Source organism: Catharus ustulatus, assembly GCF_009819885.2.
Source record: "Catharus ustulatus isolate bCatUst1 chromosome Z unlocalized genomic scaffold, bCatUst1.pri.v2 scaffold_26_arrow_ctg1, whole genome shotgun sequence".
Taxonomy (NCBI): domain Eukaryota; kingdom Metazoa; phylum Chordata; class Aves; order Passeriformes; family Turdidae; genus Catharus; species Catharus ustulatus.
Genome location: NW_024879445.1, coordinates 1,646,062 through 1,662,812, shown reverse-complemented (window position 1 = coordinate 1,662,812; position 16,751 = coordinate 1,646,062). Strand labels below are relative to the sequence as shown.

At 47.8% G+C, this 16,751-nt stretch overlaps 1 protein-coding gene across 3 annotated transcripts in view; it reads right to left on the bottom strand.

The window, feature by feature from the left end:
• VCAN (versican) overlaps positions 1 to 12,045 on the bottom strand; it is a 96,484-nt gene extending 84,439 nt beyond the window's left edge. Inside the window, exons 1-2 of one of the 3 annotated variants that reach the window (XM_033086425.2) lie at positions 11,732 to 12,045; positions 4,650 to 4,725 (exon numbers count right to left, since the gene is read on the bottom strand). In XM_033086425.2, the coding sequence (XP_032942316.1) occupies positions 4,650 to 4,719 (70 nt within the window). In that variant the 5' untranslated portion in view covers positions 4,720 to 4,725; positions 11,732 to 12,045. The remainder of the gene's footprint in view (positions 1 to 4,649; positions 4,726 to 11,731) is intronic. The other 2 variants (XM_033086427.2, XM_033086426.2) reach the window with 2 other exon arrangements.
• Positions 12,046 to 16,751: the final 4,706 nt, after the last annotated feature.

Sequence of the window (16,751 nt, the reverse complement as noted above, 5' to 3'; positions counted from 1 at the left end):
TATTGCACACGTGCTGAAACAAAAGCCTTTCCAGCCAGAGTCTCCCAAACAGTCACTCTTTCAAAGTTGTTTCCTTGCAGCCTCAGGGCCTTTAACACATCACAGAAATGAAGTATTTCAGGATGTTAAAGCAAAGGAGGAAGTGAAGCACACAGAAAGTCCCTACTTGGCTCAGACTTGACATGATCAGGACTTTTATCATTTTTCATGTCATCTCCAGCTGCAAACATTTCACTGTGAAATGCTTCCATCTGACAATATCCTGAGGGGGAGGTTGACTACTGTTCATCCAAGCTGCACGCTGCAGCTGAAGAGAGGGTTCTGATGGATTTACCTTTTTCATGTGATGCTGTTTCATCACACACAATGGCTTAATGAAGATGTAGAGCTGATTTAAAGCATAGCAGTAACTATTTCACTCCTTTCCAAGGTAGAACATGGCCATCATTATTTTGAAGCCAGTTAGGATTCATAAAGTTTAGAAACATAATAATTTAATAATAGCTATCAGTGGAGCAATACATGACATAGGAGACACCAGCACGTAAAAATTATCTGTTTATTTGTGATGGAAAATATAATCTCTCCTTAAAGAGTAGAGGATTGGAGGGTGGAGTGGAAGGGTGGGCAGAGGGAGAGAATTAAAGGAGCAAAAAGAGAGAGAGAAAAAAAAGAAAGTAAAAAGAGAAAAAAAAAAAAAGAGGAAAAAAAACAGAAAAAAAAGAGAAAAAAAGAGAAAAAAAATAAAAAAAAGAGAAAAAGAGAAAAAAGAGTAAAAAGAGGGAAAAAAGAGAAAAAAAGGAGGAAAAAAGAGAAAAAAGGAGGAAAAAAGAGAAAAAAAGAGAAAAGAGAGAAAAGAGAGAAAAGAAGAAGAAAAGAGAGAAAAGAGAGAAAAGAGAGAAAAGAAAAGAGAGAAAAGAGAGAAAAGAGAGAAAAGAGAGAAAAGAGAGAAAAGAGAGAAAAGAGAGAAAAGAGAGAAAAGAGAGAAAAGAGAGAAAAGAGAGAAAAGAGAGAAAAGAGAGAAAAGAGAGAAAAGAGAGAAAAGAGAGAAAAGAGAGAAAAGAGAGAAAAAGAGAGAAAAAGAGAGAAAAAGAGAGAAAAAGAGAGAAAAAGAGAGAAAAAGAGAGAAAAAGAGAGAAAAAAGGAGAAAAAAGGAGAAAAAAGGAGAAAAAAGGAGAAAAAAGGAGAAAAAAAGAGAAAAAAGAGAAAAAAAGAGAAAAAAAAGAGAAAAAAGAGGAAAAAAAGAGAAAAAAAAAGAGAAAAAAAGAGAAAAAAAGAGGGAAAAAAGAGAAAAAAATAAAAGAAGAAAGAAAACAGGAAAAAAGGAAAACAGAAGAAAAAAGGAAAGTTGCTCATTAACCTGATTATTTTTAACAGAGACTGACGATTTTCCACACGATAAAATCTTAATGGTATTATGTGAACAGGTTCAATACAAGAGTCATCAGTTCAATGCCCAAGCATTTCAATAATAAAGGCAGAAAAAGAGAAAAAATGGGCTGACAGGAAAGACACAGAATTCCGAATGGAAGCTCCATCCATGCCCACCAAACTAGAATTCCTTGGGCACACAATTCAGATGGAGTCAAGATGATGGTATCAAAACTGATGAAACCAGAGATCTTTTTTATCACCTTTATTTTGCTAAACTTCACAGAGTTACAGTGGTTAGAGATAAAGGAACAGAATGCATTCTCAGTTCTATCAGTTGTGATGGAATTACTGCCAAACTGCACAGGTGGGAGATTAAAATCAGTCTTAAAATATTTAGAATTTATTATGATCTCTTGTCATCTATACACCTTACAGGAACTTTCTTCTTAAATGAAGAATGACTGAATTATAATTATGCTGACTGACAGAACTTTAATAAACTTTTCGAGAACATTGTTTCTGATTATGAGTGATCTGGAATATCAGCCCTGAACCCTGAGGAAATTTCCTCCCTTTAAAATTCATGTCTTCACATCAGCCAGCTGGAAGCCTTGGCAAACAACACATATCAGCCTGATATGCAAACTAGACCCAGGCTAAACTGTGCTACTTCCCAGAACAGGAGATTCTGTGTAGTTGCAGTTCTGTCCAACTTCAGAAAGCATTATATCACACTTTATAAAACATTATTTGTTGTGGTGAGGGGTAGGAAGAAGGAGGAGAAGAGAAGGAAGAGAAGGAGGAAGAGTAGAAGTTTTTCCCTACAGAAAAAGAAAATATTTGGCTGACATAATATCTGAAATGTAAGATAAAGTGATGTTCCTGCACAGTTCCAAAAGCTTAATTTCTTGCAGCACTCCAAATCAGTTAGCCTAGTAGAATTTACTGACCAATGCAGAAGCTATCAATATCTTATATTGATCCATATGACCCTTTTTTTTCCCTTTAGCATTTTTGCTAAGCTTATATTCCTTGTCATTCCATGTCATTCCTACCAATGGGAGGCAATAAACCAATGACACAGAGCTGGATGTCTTCCCTTTGAGGTGGAAATAAAGGAAGAACTCTTGCTTGAGAACAAAGTCTCTTGTTCTGAGGTAAATGTCACAAAACTCTTCAAGTAGGAGTCTAGATAATTTTTTAAAAGGACAGAATTCTGCCCTTCTGTATCACATCAACCACAATGACCAGGCCAATAAGTCTGCAGTGGACAAGGAGTCTGAAGAAAAGAGTGCTCTGCATGGCTTGACACTGCTTAGAGGAGTGAATTTACCATGTAATTGAGTTTAACTGAACAGAATGTTGCTACTGACTATGCAGACAAATCCCACATGCTTAAAGAATAAAATATTCTATTTATTTTTAGCTAAATTTATGAGGGGAAAAAAAAAAAGAAAAATGTTGCATCTCGTTTTTCAGCTCATCAGCAACCTGCTGGGACATATGGTATATTGCCCTGTCTAGCAGCAGAAATAGAAAGGATCAGTGAAACTGTGTGTTTTGTCAATCCAGCTACCAGCACTGAGCCTAAGAGAAGCCTTTTCATTAACCACAAGTCTTTTGGTGAAGATAATAATGAATTAAAATGAGTGAAACTTGTAGGGAACACTGACAGGTAATGGACTGAGACCCAACCAAAACCTGAGTCCTTTACCAGGTGGTTTGTGGTGTGAGGAAACAGAATAAGGGAAGGATGTGCATAGTGAAGAAGAACTACTTTTAAAGTCTGCAAGACACAAGGAGCCAGGCAAATGTAAATCTCAGCTGCAGAACTCAACCAAATGCACAAATGGCCACCCAAAACAGGTAGGAACATAACCAAAAGGGCCAGCTTGTAAACCAGAATAGTGATAAACTGGGAATTGGTGTTTCACAAAACATTTAAAGACTTCAATTTCATGTCCAAACGAAGGATTTAAAAAGAAAAGATTGAAAGTTGGGGTGTCTGTCTTTCAGAATGCTGAGATATATTTATTTTTAGAGTATTTTTAAACAAAAGACAAACTTCTAAAGATAGTGTGTAGTCTTCTAACACTCATCCTCGAAAATATTATTGCACCAACTGACTTTTCTACAAAAGATAAGGACATGAGTTGATCCCACAGATTCTTTGGGATCATGAATTAGATCAATTAATGAAAAAGGAAATTTTTTTCATCCTTGGCCTCCTCACCATAGCCCTAGTTTGAAAATGGCTAAGATTCTACAGGGCTAAAGAATGGCCCCTACCTTAAAAAGCAAACCCTACAAAGTTCACAGTGCGTTCTAGGAACATCAGGGTCTTTCTGAATTTCTTCAAAACACTTTTGGTAAATAAGGATGGGTCACAACCTGATCTACATTCCCAAGAACGGGACATTGGTTAAAAAAACTCCTAAGCACCAAAAATTCCACTCTGGAAATAAGATGAGCCATTTAAGGTGTAACAAAAGGTGGAGTAAGTGAGAGGACATGTAAAGATGCCATCCCACATTCCAAGGATCCGTGTGACTCCTCCCCATGTACAGTGCTGCCTCTTAATCCCTGCATCCCTGAGTTTGTGCAAGGCAGTGAGTCAGGCTTGTGGTCTGATTGACTTTTCCTCCCCATATCCAGTCTAAATCTATTATTGTTTGTTTCTTTTTTAAATGGTTCCACTAATGAATCACTCCTTTGTCATTCAGGACTACCTAAAGATGTTACTAGCAGTGTTCAAGCCAGGTGAGGGGAAAAAAAAAAGTAATAAATTTGATTTTCCCAAAGGCTAAAGTCAGTTTGAAGAGTTCCTGGAAAGAAGGGGGAAAGAAAAAAAAAAAGAAAAATCTTGCTTTGAGACCTGGGAAAGCTGCTTTCCCAATCTTGTGAGTCTGCAGCAGCTGTTGGGATATTTTCCTTACTGAAGGCCTGACCCAAACTTTAAAATAACCATGGCAACCACACATGGATACATACTTCAATTTCAGCATGTAATCACCAAGAGAGGCAGTAAGGGCTCCTTCCTTTCCACCCAAACCTGCAGCTGCCCTAACACCTCCTGGCTCCAGACCCCAGCTTAGCTCATGGCAACCCAAACACAACAGATATAAATCATTAACGCCTTGAGGAGGACACACAAATAAAATTAGTGGCATGGTGCAGCATGGCAGAGGCAAAGAAAGGGAATTTCCTGTGAAATGCCCTACCAATTAGACCACTAAATTAATTTCAGTGAAATGTTCTATGCACAGAAGACTTACCTTTAGGTAGCATATATGTTACAACTATTGTAGAGTACATCCATAAGATACTTTTTATACTTAACAACATCTTGACCTAGAAATGAAGAACAAAGGAGAGGTTAGTATTGCACTGTGTCCTCAGCAAATGTTGTAACTCAGCACATCAATATTTGTCACTGGTATCAGAAGCAGTCCTTCCTGCTTTCAGAGCATCTTCATTTAACAATTTATGGTGGAGATTTGTTACAATGACCTCGTGCCTCTACAGAATACAGATTTATAATGGGTTTCAGGCTGTTGAGTCCTGAGTGATTCTCTGACTTGTCAGCTCTCACTTCCCTTTACCTTCCTCACCTTCCTCTGTTGGAAGGCTCCACAAATGTATCATATACACAATAATAAATTGCACGCTCACAACATTATTTCTCAGTTTTCATTTCAGCTCTTAGTCACGTGTGTTGGACCTGTAAATATCCCAAAGTTACAAAAGCATTGCAAGACACAGCAAACACCAACAACTACAAAGGGTTTATAAATAGTTCCTCATCCTTATAGTTACATCAATGTGTTATGAACATCCCAACATAAGAAATTACTATCAGCAATATCTTGTCAAAACACCAACAAATTTTTATCACCACCTTGATTTTCCTGACATTGCTGCAAAATCTGCTACCTGAGGTCTCCACTTGGACAAGTAATGAGGCTGACAGTTTTTTTGTGTTCAACACAGCTTGCTGTTGAACTGCCTTAAGGATCAGTGAAGCAGAGATTTAATAGATATGTCTGTATTATAACTATGCAACCTGCACACATGTACAGCTTAAAACTTCCACTTTTAAAAGCTCTGAACGTGACAGCAAAGGCACAAGCCTCAGAAAACTCCTGGTGACGTGTTCCAGCTCAGGACAGCTCTCCCCACAGCTCACAGCTGCAGCCCGAACTCCACACGAGTCTGTGTGAACTGGCACACATCCTGTAACGTCTGAGCAGCACGGGAAAGACGCAAAACACCACCGACCAAGCCTTTCCAGTGAGGCAAGTTAAAAATTCCCACCCAGCAGGGCTGAAAACCCCAGGGCCTTTCACATGGATGGCCAGAGGCAGCTGGCTGCACTGGGAGACATGTGCTACAACCTATTCCCTGGGCGTGGAGGGAGAAATGCAGCTGCTTTCCACAGAGCTGCCAGGACGTCCCATCTCTGCTGCAGCCATTCAGGACAGCCGAGTGTGGAGCGTGATATCACTTATTTTGCAACATGGACTTCATGGAATTTGAGCTTTTCGCGACTGAGTCACAAAGAGGAACCGGGAGTTCCTTCAGTGTAAGCTCTGCCTTTAAACAACTTCTGGAGACCCAACACCGACCCCCAACAGCACTCAGCCAGACTTTTATCTCTTCCTACACTTACACAAGTCAAGCTGCACGTGAAAAAAACAAAAGTGAGTATTTATCAGCTAACTTTAAAATTCTACACTGTGCCCGAGTGCAAACTCCCTGTAGAAGGTTTATGAGTGAGGAGGTTGCACAAGATCAGAGCTGCAGATATCCGAGACCTTTGAATGCAATGGACCAGCTCTGGAATAGTCACATGCTTGCTTAGATAAACACTGAAATGACCCTCATAATTACACAACAATTAAAAGAGAAAAAGTGATGTCAGTCTGAGCCTACAGATGTGCAGAAGGACCTTCAAGCAACGCTTGTATCCCAAAAACGCTGGAAGCCTCAAGCACCAAAACCACTGCAGTGAGGAGCTCTGGAAAGAAGACACAGAATTCTCCACCTCTCAAGGTGCTGAGTGAGGAACCTTCCTGCAAGACAAAGAGCCCTGTGAGAGCTGAGTGTCTCCAGACCTTTCGAGATGTTCCCGTGAGTCACACTCTGGCCACATCCACAGCGAAGCCAAGGTCCAGGACAGAATGTTTACAAGTTTAGCTCTCCATGTTTACCCACAAGTTTTGTCTCCCTCCTTCCCCTGAAGGCAACCTTGACTTTTGGGACCAGAATTAAGGGAATCAAAGAAACCAGACAAGAAAAATAATAAAGTATTTTCATTTCCCCGACAATGGGGGTGTTGCACCTAAATGGGGCTGGTTGCATTTTGCAACTTCCCTGGCTCTGACCTCGAGTACCTGGGCGCCTGGCACGTGCCACTGGAATCCTGTTGCCCTTGGAAGTCCATTGCAATTGCTGTCATAACACAACTGCTTCCACGTTTGGTAAGAACACAAACCTGCTGCTACGCTTCCAGCCACCAAACACAACACACACACCCCCACGGGGACTGATGAAAACAGAAAGGCAACCGTGGAAGGGCAATTTTCAAGGTATCCATGGGAACAGAAGAGAACATTCCTGGCTGTGATAGCTTTTTACTGAGTAGGGCAGGAATTACACCTGCTGTACCAAGGGGTGGATAGTTCCAAAAAATTGCACCGTTTAAGCACAAAGATTAATATGAGACACTTGCCAAAAATCCCTACTTGGCTCTTGGAAAACCACCTCTTCACTTTTTAGAAATCTTTATCCTGAAATTCTCACTCAAGCAATGAAAACCTCAGGGAGAAGGGTCTGATTTTTCAGCCCTCAGGGTCAGGAGTGTGACTCCCACACAGCCCTCCACACCTGAGGGTTGGGTTTCATGCCAAAAATCCTCCTCAGGACCCACAGGTGAGGCAGAGGTTGCTGCTTACTCTGATTCCTGCCGGCATTTCCAGGCTCTTGGATGTGGCTGCTCCTGCCCCACTCTTGTAGCCTCCAGAGGTAAATCCTTGCTCTAAAACAGGTTTGTGCTTCCCATTCCTGCACTCTGCAGTTCACAGAAGTCTGCTGTCTGGCTGCTGTATTGCCCCCAAGCCCACTGCAATTAGCCAAAACCCATCTAATTTTGCCTTTTTCCACAAGTTTTTTTTTTTCCCCTTGGTGTCACTACACCCATAGTAAAAGAAATCCGTAACACCACGGACACAGGCAGCAAATCTTGCCAACTCAAGCTGCAAGGCTTGAGTAAGTGTTTAATTTCCACATTCTGCTAAAAAAGTACCTCACTTGACGTGACCAAGCTTGGGTTGCCTGCTGGCTGGCTTCCAACTGGGCTGACCCGTTTTATTAGGAGCTACTACAGGCAGATGGATCTACAGCAGGAATTCGTGCTGCATTTCTAAACAGGATGCAACCCTGAGTGCAGCATCTTTTAACCAATAGATGCCAAAGTCCTGGGCAAACTTCACATCTTTAAAAATTTGCAGTGGGGAAAGGGCACGGCTCCTATTTTTGCAGGCGCTGCTACCTTCCCTTACTACAGCAAAAACTCAAAGGAGCAGTGAGTTCTGACCAAATTCCAGCTTGTGTTTAGTTTGCAGTCTAAGCTTGATCTCACACCAATGCTATTTTAATTTAACCAGATGAGAGAACATCATGTCTCTCTTTCTGTTTAAAACTCCAGGTTCAGAAAGTGAATTGTGCTGGTGTGGAAGAGACTAAAGCTTGATATCCCAAAAAAAACTCCCCATTTCTCTGAAGCTGAGACAATGAGGAATTAGCCATTTTCATAGATGTTTCAATGCTTCTAAAACCTGCAGCTTTTCAGGTCACACCGAGGTTGGTTCTGCACATGTTCTACAGCTGCATTGTGAAATCTGGATATGTCCCTTAAACATGTAAAAAGCAGCCTCTGCCCATCTGACCTTCATAGGGAAAGTCAGAATGACATAAAAAGATTAAAAGAAAAAAAAAAAGAAAGAAAAAAAGGAGGGTGGGACCCAACAGAGCCTGGCAGTAGGGAAGGAAGGCTGCTCATTCTAATAGGTAAAAGAGCAAATTATTGATATTCCAGTGGAGCCCCAACAATCTGGGAATGACCAACAGCACATCCCTTACGACCTTCCAAACTCTGAAAGCCTCACAGGTGCCACCTTCCCTCAGATGCACAAATTCTGCACTTTCTTTAACTTCTGCAGTCCTTTGGTCCTGGTACTGTTAATTGCTGACACGTATCCACCTCACCATCAGTGCTGCCTAATTAACTTTGCCAGCTTCACCACCTCTCTTGCACATGATTAATTAGCCCACTGTGCCAACACATCAGCCTGCATCCCATTCATCAGTAGCCCTTGCTTGACCCGTTATCCCTTGGAAAGGCTCTCCCAAAGCCTTGGAGAAGGTTTTTGGGGTGTCTGCACCACCCCTTCTCATCTCCTCCAGCAGCTGTGGGGGAACTCCTGCAGGCTGAGTGCTTGTCTGGAGCAGTGACCAGAGCACAGCGTGTTCTGGCGCTCCTGGCTGCCTCGGGACATCCCTCACAGCCCCCTGCTTTCGCGCCAGGAGCAGCTCCAGGCTCTGGGACAGCCAGCGGAGACACAGTGGAAAAGTGCCAGAGGAGCAGTGAGCACACGCTGCTCCTTCTGCATCACCTCCGCTCCACCTTCTTCCCAGAAAAGTTGAATATCCCAAGCTGGATGCACAGGGATCGCAAAGTTTAGCTCCTAGCCTTGCACAGGGCGCTCTGACAATCCTACCCTGTGCTGAGAGCATTGCCTGAGCGCACCTTGATCTCTGTCAGGCTTGATGAGCTTCTTCCAGGAGAGCTTGGGGCCTCTCCTGCCCATCCCTCTCCAGAACTAATGAAGGAAACAAGAGGTGGGAATGATGTGAAGGTGTCACTCATGGCATCCACAGGTGTAACCATTGTGGGGTGACGGACCAGGATCCCGCTGTGGCTCCATCAAGGGTTCACCCAGTGCCACTGCTGGGCACGAGGATGTGACAGGGACACCTTCCGCTGTCCCCAGTGTCCAGCCTGGCCTTGGACATTCCAGGGATCCAGGCACCCTGTGCCAGGGAACAATTCCTGCCCCAAATCCCACCCTGGCACTGGGAGCCATTCCCTGTGTGCTGTCCCTGCAGCCCTGGCCATTGTCTCTCTCCAGGTTTCCTGCAGGCCCTGCAAGGCCACCCTGAGCTCAGCCCAAAGCTTCTCCTGTGCAGGTGAGCAATGCCAGCTGTGCCAGCCTTTCCTGCCAGCCCTGCTCCTCCTGGAGCCTCCTCAGGACACACTTCTTGCACAGACGACTCCTACGGTAGGATGGGGAGTGCAAGAAACACCGGCGACGTGGTCTTTTATCGAGGGGGTGTTGGCTATATCAAACTATTTCGTGATTTGGGAGGGTTGGGCCTTTTTTTTCCCCTCACGGTGACGGGCCCGGAGCCCTCTGGCGGGAAAGCAGCGGCCGCGGAGCCGCCATGCCGCCGCTCGCCGCCCGGGGGCGCCGCGGGGCCGCCGCGCCCGCCCCGTTCCTCGACAGCGGCCGCGCCCCCGGGCCGGGACCGGGCCCACGACCCCGAACCCGCGGCTCCGGAACGGTACCGAGCCCGCCACGCCAGAACCGGGATTAAACCCGCGATAAAGAGACGCTCCCCGAGCCCAGCCCGGCCGGCTCCCCCCGCCCCGGCAGCGCGGGGCCGCGCCCGCCCCGTCCCGGGCTCGCCCCGCCGAGCCTCGCTCGCTCCGTGTGGGGGAGGAAACTTCGCCTTCCCCTCAGAACGAGAGGCGAAATAAAATAAAATAAAATGTAAAAGGCACGGGAATAAAGGCAATCCCTGAAGCCACCCAACTCTCTCTCATGCTGAGATGGGGTTTTGGGGTCTTTTTGGTTTTTTTGGATTTTTTTTTTTTTTTCAGCGCGCTTCAGCGCTCACGCCGCAATTAACAAAAAAAGAAAAATAAATAAAAAGGGAAAGAAAAGGTGGAGGGAGGAGGAGAAAAGCGGGGGGAAAGAAAAGGGGGGGAAAAAAAGGGTGAGGAAAGGGAAGAAAGCGGAGAGGGGAGGAAACAAAAAGAAGGGGGAAAAGGAAAAGGAGGTCTAGAAGGAAAGGGGGAAAGGAAAGGGGGGGAGAAAGGAGAGGAAAGGAAAGAAGGAGAAAAAGGAGGAAGGAAGAGAATGAGGGAAAGGGAGCAAAACCGAGGGAAGCGAACGATAAAAAAAAAAAAAGAAAAAAAAAAAAAAGAAAAAAAAAAAAAAAAAAAAAGCTCAGAGGCTTAATCCCGAGAGCCGGTGCAAGGAGCGGAGCGAGAGAGGGGGTGGCCGGGAGGACGTGACCAGGGGGACAATGAGGGCCGGCCCCCGCCCGCTGCCCGCCGCCCCTTTGTGTGGGGCCGGGGCCGGGGCCTGCCCGGTGCCGCCGCCGTCCCCTCACACGCCCCACACACACGGCCCGCCGCTTCCCGCCGTCGGAACAGCTCCCTGCTCGCCCTCCAGCGAGCTCACACTTCTCCTTTGTAACACAAAGGCGAAATCGCCTTTCGGGAAGGTGGGGGGAAGGCAAAGCCCGTGCCTCAGGAGCTGGATGTGGGTGTAAGAAGGGGCGTTTTGCTCCACTGACCTTGCGATCCTCCTCCTCCTCTTTACCCACTGCCCCTCTTCCCGCAGGGAAAATGTGGTTCGGGGCACGCTGCTCTGCTCTGGAGGGATGCTGAGCACCTCAGAGCCCTGCGAGCAGCTTTCCAGGAATATCAGGGAGAAGAATCGGATAGCCAAAAAAAAAAAAAAAAAGGGATGTGGGGAGCACGCTGAAGGGCACAGAGCGCACGCTTTTCCCAGCGCTGGAAAACTGGGAAAGGTTCCCTGCTCTTCCCTCCGGCGCTTTGTGTGCTCAACACCCCGAAAGGAGCGGCTGCCTACCGTGTCCCTCCGGAGCCCCATCGCACCAAGGTGCGGCTCTACCTTCCCAGCCATCCACACCCAACACTTCTGTCCCCAAAGTCTTCTATTCCCGAGTTTTCTTTGTTCTCCTCTTCGCACCGCTTTTTTTTTTTTTTTTTTTGGTGGGTTCCCGAGCATCTCTTCTTCTCCTCTTCCCCCCGCGTGTCGTTGAACTTACCCCAGGTTATTTAAATTCACCAATCATCGCTACTCCCTCCCGCTTTAAGATTTGCAGTTCAAACTCTTTGTTGGTACAAGCAGTAAAACAATTGTTTTACATCTTAGAGTAGGTACTTGCTGGCAGTCATAGACATAGGAAAAGGGGGTGAAAAAAGAAAAAGAAGAAAAAAAAAAAAACACTAAAAACCAACCCGCAATAAAAGAGTTATAGTTACCTTAAAAGGTAGCGTATTGCAGAGATCGCGAAAAATCACAACGTGGTGGCTGGGCTAGTCCAGAGATCCCAGTGGCCGCATGAAAGAGTAAATCCCCTCGTTAGTGCTGGAAGGAGCCGGAGGTTCCGGGGTCTCTCCCCTGGCGCTCGGTCTCCCCTCCTTCGCTCGCCTCCCGCCGGCGAGCACCTGACTCCGAGCCGCGGAGCCGGCACCGAGCAGTGGGCAAAGGCAGCGAGCCTGCAAGTTCAAATGCGAGCCTCAACCACCCATCATTATTATATCGTTGTACCGTCAGCGCTGCAGAGGAGGGGCGCTGGCTCGGGGAGAGGAGGGTTCACAAGCTCTGCGAGAGCCTCCTTGCAATTTCCAAAGCTCCCGCAGCTGCTGGGCGCAGGAGAGCCCCCAGCGCCTGCCTCCGCCGAGAGGGGCCCCCCCCGCTCCCGGCCCGGCCCGGCCGCCCCCTCGGGGCTCCCCCCGGGGCTCCCCCCGGCCCCCAGACCCGGAGCGGGGACCCGCAGCCCGGTGCAGGCAGGACGGGTCGCTCCGAGCTCGCCCCGAGCCCTCCGGAGAGGGGCAGGCGGGTGCGAGAGGCGCATTGTTCCCCAATTAGACAATTAACCGGGAAGAGAATGGAGAGACCTCCTCCACCCTGGCTGCCGAAGCCGGTTGAAATGGGGAAAGTGACTGGGACCGAAATGCCTTTTTCCCCCCTTGCGTCCCCAGTCTCAGCGGAGGTTGCAATGAAAGAATAAATTGGTGCTGGTTCCAAACTTCCCCTGCCGATGCCAGTTCACAGGCAGCCTCACATCGGCAGCCGCCCGAGCCAAGCTTCTCCACCCATGCATCTCCAGCCACTTTTTTTTCCTTTTTTTTTTCTCCTTTTTTTTTTTTTAAGATTAGACTCTGCATTTGCTGTCCAAACCTCTCAGAGATGAAGTCATAAGCAGAACTCTAAACCACCCTTTTGCAAGGGATGTTCACCAGTTCATACAGGGTCTGGTGTGCTCTCCAGGCAGCCCCCATCCCCAAACGTAGCTATCTCAGTATGTGAGAGACATTTAAGGCACCCTCACCACGGCACAAAATGCTGGCAAGAGCAGTTCCTCTGGCGTGCTCCCTCTCAGAGGAGCAGATGCCAGAAGTCCCCCTCCTCCAGGAAGGTGTAAAGCTGGAGCCAGAAAAGAAAAGCCTGGAGAAATAGGTGTGTCTGACTGCACCGCTCTGGGCACGTTTTTGGCAGCCCCAGGTACGACTGCTAGGAAGAGGCAGAAGGAGTTTCCCTTCAGCTCCTCTCGCTGTTACTGTTCAGCTGCTGTGTCCCCAGAGATGCACTGACAGAGGATTTCAGACAAACCCAAAGCCCTTGTTTCCAAAGACAGACCTCCGTGCCAAGTCGGAGGGGCGGGAGGTGGAAGAGATGACAGCCAAGCAGGGAGAAAAGGAGACCTGGAGGCTTACACCACACCAGCTTTGTGCGAGCTGTGGCCTGGGTGAAAGGAGCTGGAGCGCCGGGTAAAATCCTTACACGGAGTAAATACACAGCTGCTTACTTGGGATGCTGAAGAGAAGCTTCTCTCCCACCACTGCCACCTCCCAGCAGCACCAGTCCTCCCAGTTCCTCACGCCTGGGTCCCCCTGGGCACTGCCACACCTCAACACAGCCCCACGCTTGGGACGAGGCTCCTCAGGAGAGGATCCTCAGGAGAGCTGACCGAAACGCAGCGCTCTGTTTTCAGACAGGCACCACAAACAGCTGTGGGCACGTTTTTGGAGGGTGTCTGATGCAAACTCACACAGAGGGTTTGCGGTTCCTGTTTTTGGTAGCCTCGCCATGTGCGGTGTCACTGCTGAGGCAGGGCACACTTCCTCTGCACAGCGCTGTGATGGAAGGAGGACACTGATGTTGAGTCTCTCCAACACTTCCAACAAGCCTCTTCTGCCCCGCCAGACATAAGGGGGTTGGTGAGACACACGATGAGGGCACTGTTTTCCCTCTCCAGGCTGCCCACAACCCCTCTGGAGACGTATGGATAAGGCAGGAATCTCTCTGGCCCTTTTCTAGGTGAAAAGGTGGGAGACCATCCTGCTGCCACGCCAGCCTCTGGAAAGGAGAGCAGCACATCCCCCATGGCATTGGGTACCTCCCTTTGTCCAGGCCACCCTCCAGGACCTTCTAAATGACCACATCAAGCTGCCCCTCTACCCTTCAGTGCCCCCAGCTTGCCAGCTTCACCTGCTCCTGCTCTGCTCCCTGCCTTGGCTTCAGGAGGTGACATTTAACAGCGCAGCAGCCACTTTCTGCAGCCCTTGCTTCTCCATCACCCCTGGACTCTTGCCCACTGGAGACTTTGCTGCTGGCAAAGGATGGCAAGGGAAGAGGGTGACTCCGCTGCCCCAGCCCCCTGGAGATCCTTGCTGTGCTGCGGAGCATCCTCTCGCAGCTGTGCCTGCAGCAGCGCTGCTCCACCAGGGGAAGCTGCAGGTTTCTGCTCCCCGCTGGGGCACACCCGCTGTGCTGGCGGTCCAGCTGAAGCACTGGCCGCCCCTTCCAGGGATGGGGAGATCCTGAGCCTGACCAGAAATCTGAGCAGGGAGTGGGGCCGGGATGTAGCGCGGCTCTCAGCCCTGCAAGCCCCAACAAGAAGCAACCAGTAGTTATAGCCCGGGGCTAACCAGCCTCGGGTCGGCTCGCTGCTGGCACCTCTTTTTTCTTTTTCACGATGGGAAAGAAAACAGATTGTTTTTTCAAAGAGGAAAAAGACCCTTCCCTCCTCCCTCTCCCTCTCCCACCCCGCGATTGCCGGAGCTCCGATGGGAACCGGCCGGCCACAGCCGCTCAGTCTCGGAGCTGGGAAGAAAGCGGAGGATGCAGAACCCACCCCCTTCCCCCTCCTCCCCAGCCCTCTCCCCGCCTTCCTCCTGCTCCTCCTCCTCCTCCTCTTCCTCCTCTCCGCCCGGCGCGGAGCTCCCGGAGCCCCCGCGGAGCCTCGGGGCCCCGGCGCTGGGTGCGCGGAGCTTGCCCTTCCTCACCCTGCCTTGTGCGGGGCCACAAGGCGAGCAGCCGGGCTCCCCCCAGCCCTGCCCGCGCTGGGATGGAGTTTTCTGGGCACGGGGGAGGCTTTGGAGCCGGCCAGACAAAGGCACGGGCGGAGGTGCTCCTGTGGGGATGGGAAGGGAGGGATGAGGAACTCCTCCCGGGCATCCCCAGCTCTCCAGGGAGAGAAAACCCCGGAGGAAGGAGGGTGTGTTACACCGGAGACCCTCGGGGCTTTTCAGGATGGCTGGGGAAAGTGGAGGAGCGGATCAAGCTGGAAAAACAGACCGCTGCGACCCCTCGGTGTTTCCATCCCACTTTGTTTAACCCTCCCCGCCTTCCCCGGGAGCCCAGCTTTCTGCGCTGAACCAAAAAACTGTCCAGAAAGGGGATCTCCTTCCCTCCTCCTGGAGACCACGCAAACTGCCTCCACGGGTTATGCCAGGGGCCTGAAACGTTGTCTGATTTACTGTGAATGTCAGATATTTTTCTTTGTAAATATTTTAGGCAAAGTAGAAACAGTAAACCTTTGCTCCGGCTGCCAAGGTCTCCCATGACAAATCATTGTTTTCAGATGTTCGGATTTGTGTGAGAAAACCCAACAAAAGGGAAAATGTTTAGGCTTTGTCTCCATCCTAAAGCAATATCTCTTGAGGAAAAAAAAAATAATCCTCCCAGCTACATCGTAGTCCAGAGATGAAGAAAAATACTATTTTCATTACACACTTCTTAAGCACAGGTTTTATGTTACTGACTCAACAATGATTATCATTTAAAATGTGAAACACAGGCCCTAAATGGTTCTTTATGAGAAACCATTGTTTTCAAGTATCTGAAATTAATTAGACCATGGCTACAGCCAATGTGCAAATATCAAACTGAACATCTGTGGAAAAAAAAAGCTTCCCGTCACTTGAAAGAATATTGTGGATCTGAAACACAGTCTCTCAAGGAAAAAGTAATTTGTCTGGCATAGGTTCTCTTAAGCCATCTTTTGTGGCTTCACAATCACCCTTTCTTTGTCTCTTCTATGCTTTTTTTTTTTACCTCCTGAGCTGCTGTGTGTGAAAAAAACCTTACGTAAAAGTAAAGGAAATAATTCATGTAATTTACATGTCAGCAGGTCATTTCGAGCAAAACCAAAGATCCTTTCAAACTTATTCCACCTGGTCAGTGGTTCTGAAAGTCCAACTTCCCACTCCCCTCTCCTTGCAAAGGGTTGTGCTGAAAATGAGTCCAGTGGCCCAGTTTTCCTCTCAGAGGTACAGATATGTAGGCTGCTTCCTTGCTCTGCAGTGATTCAGTTATCTAAACCCCAACGTGTTTTCAGAAACCACAAAATCTCCCCAAACAATAGACTTTTTGCAAGTTCTCAGATTCCACGCTTAAGAAAAGCTTTTTTTTTTTTCCCCGGTACTTCTCTTTCCTACGCTTCAAGGGAAATATGTTTTCAGAGGCAAATTAAAACTCTCCAAAGGAGTCAGGCTTAGCAGCAGTGGTAACCATAGTGTACACAACCACTTTCTCAAACAAAACACTCAATGGCTTATGTCAATGTTTCTTTTGTGGCAAAACCCTTCTCCACCTATTTTTACTCCATATTTCTTCAGCAGAGGGGAGAGCACTCAGCTACGAAAAAAAACCCATGAATAGAGTGTTTCATTTGGTAGCAGAACAAGCCACAATTGATGGTTAGGTATTATTTCTGCATTAAATGTAATGATGCAGACACGGCGCTATCTGCGCTGAGATAGTCGGTTTCCGGGACAGGATTTATCAGGAGAAGGTCCAGGCTTTCAGCAGCGCTGGATGATGATGGCAAAGGCAATGATGTTTTCCTCCTGTGCTCTGATGCTGCCTTCTGTTCTGACTCAGTGTTTCTGCCTTGACTCCAAGGACAAGGGGCCAGACTGGGATGTTTTATGTTTCCAGGGCTAATCCCCCCAAAAGCTGTGTCAGGAAGCTGGTGGTTTTTTCGGTTCTGGC